The sequence below is a fragment of the Meleagris gallopavo genome, chromosome 5 (assembly GCF_000146605.3).
Source record: "Meleagris gallopavo isolate NT-WF06-2002-E0010 breed Aviagen turkey brand Nicholas breeding stock chromosome 5, Turkey_5.1, whole genome shotgun sequence".
NCBI lineage: Eukaryota > Metazoa > Chordata > Aves > Galliformes > Phasianidae > Meleagris > Meleagris gallopavo.
In genome coordinates, this window is record NC_015015.2 from 51425204 (window position 1) to 51426887 (window position 1684).

The 1684-nt window shown below is 61.5% G+C and overlaps 1 protein-coding gene across 1 annotated transcript; it reads right to left on the reverse strand.

The window, feature by feature from the left end:
* Positions 1–43: 43 nt before the first annotated feature.
* Positions 44–1642, reverse strand: LOC104911256 (ras GTPase-activating-like protein IQGAP3). The gene is made up of 3 exons (XM_010712000.2): positions 1412–1642; positions 398–564; positions 44–311 (listed from the first exon to the last, which is right to left on the reverse strand). The coding sequence occupies exons 1-3, from the start codon at positions 1601–1603 to the stop codon at positions 59–61; spliced, it is 612 nt and encodes a 203-aa protein (XP_010710302.1). The 5' UTR covers positions 1604–1642; the 3' UTR covers positions 44–58.
* Between the last annotated feature and the right edge of the window lie 42 nt (positions 1643–1684).

A 1684-nucleotide genomic window follows, 5' to 3' on the forward strand; every position in this document is an offset into this window, starting at 1 on the left:
ACGGCTGACCTTTAAGGACCCTCCCAACTCAAGCATCCCTCGGTTCTGTGGACGATCATTAAGGCAATAGGATCACAGAACCGTCTGAGTTGGAAGGAGCCCCCAGAGGCCACCTGGTCCCACCCCCTGCGCCCAGCAGGGACGCCCACAGCTCCGGCCTGAACCTCGGACATCCCCAGGGCCGGAGAGCCGCCGTGCAGGGGACGTACTGGCTGGCCGGCAGGTCCTGGATCTCCAGCAGGACTCCCATCTCAGAGAGCCGTGCGGCGCTGTAGCGCAGGGGCTGCAGCTTCTTGCTCTTCCCGCTGAGCCTGGAAGAGAAGGGAGCGCACGGATCACCTCCATCGCCCAGGCACCGCGATGGGTTCTGCGGGGTTTCCTCCCGAAGGGAACGCACTTGTTGCTGGCTGCCAGGCTGTCCAGGCAGCTCCTGATGTACTGGTTGTAATAATCGATTTGCTCCTCGTAGAACAAAGTCTTGGCGTCGAGGGCGCGCAGCGTCTGCCGCAGCTTCAGCAGCTCCTCCCTGCGGTGCTGCCGGTAGCGCCGCTGGTTGCGGATGTCCTGCGGGAAACGGAGCCGGGAGCTGGAAGAAAACTCAGCCCGAGCTTCGCCAGAGCAACCGAGCGCAGGGCGCGCGTCGGGAGGGCGGCTGGACTTGGGTCTGGGGTCTCCTCCAACCATAACGGCTCTGTGATGCTATGTGGGGGCGTGGGTAGTGGGCATGGTGGGAGGGGCTGGGGTTGGATTTGGTGACCTCAGAGGTCTTCTCCAACCTGATCGTTCTGTGGTCCTACTTAAGGACACGGTAAGCGGGCACATGGGATGAGCTGGGATTGGACTCGACCTTGGAGGTCTTCTCCAACCCTAATGGTTCTGTGATGCTATTTAGGGACATGGCTAGTGGGCACAGGGGGATTTGTTGGGGTTGGTGATCCTGGAGATGTCCAACCCTAATGGTTCTGTGATGCTATTTAGGGACATGGCTAGTGGGCACAGGGGGATTTGTTGGGGTTGGTGATCTTGGAGATGTCCAACCCTAACGGTTCTGTGATGCTATTTAGGGACATGGCTAGTGGGCAGGGATTGGGGCTGGTGATCCTGGAGATGTCCAACCCTAACGATTCTGCGTCCCAGTCAGGAACATGGCGGGACTGGTTGGACTTGGTGACCTCGGAGGTCTTTTCCAACCTAATGTTCAGTGGTCCGACTTAAGGACGCGGACGTGGGCATGGTGGGATGGGTTGGGCTCAGTGACCTTGGAGGTCTTTCCTGACCCTAAGGATTCTGCGGCCCCACGCTCCCCGTTCTTAGAGGACGACGAGCTCCCACCATGAAGCAATGCTGCGTAAATGAAGTCCTCCCCCCTCAGCCCCAAAACGCCGCCCTCTGCCCCGCTTTGCTGGAGCACCTTGGCCAGCTCGTTGATGAGCCCCTGGTAGTGCTGGCCTGCATCCACCAGCCCCAGGCCCTCCAGGCGCCGCAGGTTCCGCACGATCCTCTGCTTCTTCTCCTCCATGCTCAGCTGGCTGGTGGCCACCAGCGAGCGGCGGTGTTTCAGTCGGGTGGGGGTCTGGGAGTCCCACAGCGCCCGCCGGCGCATCAGGTGGTGGTGGGAGGCTTCCTGGGGGGACAGAAGGGGGACGGGGTGGTGGGAGGCTTCCCGGGACGATGGGCGGCGGTG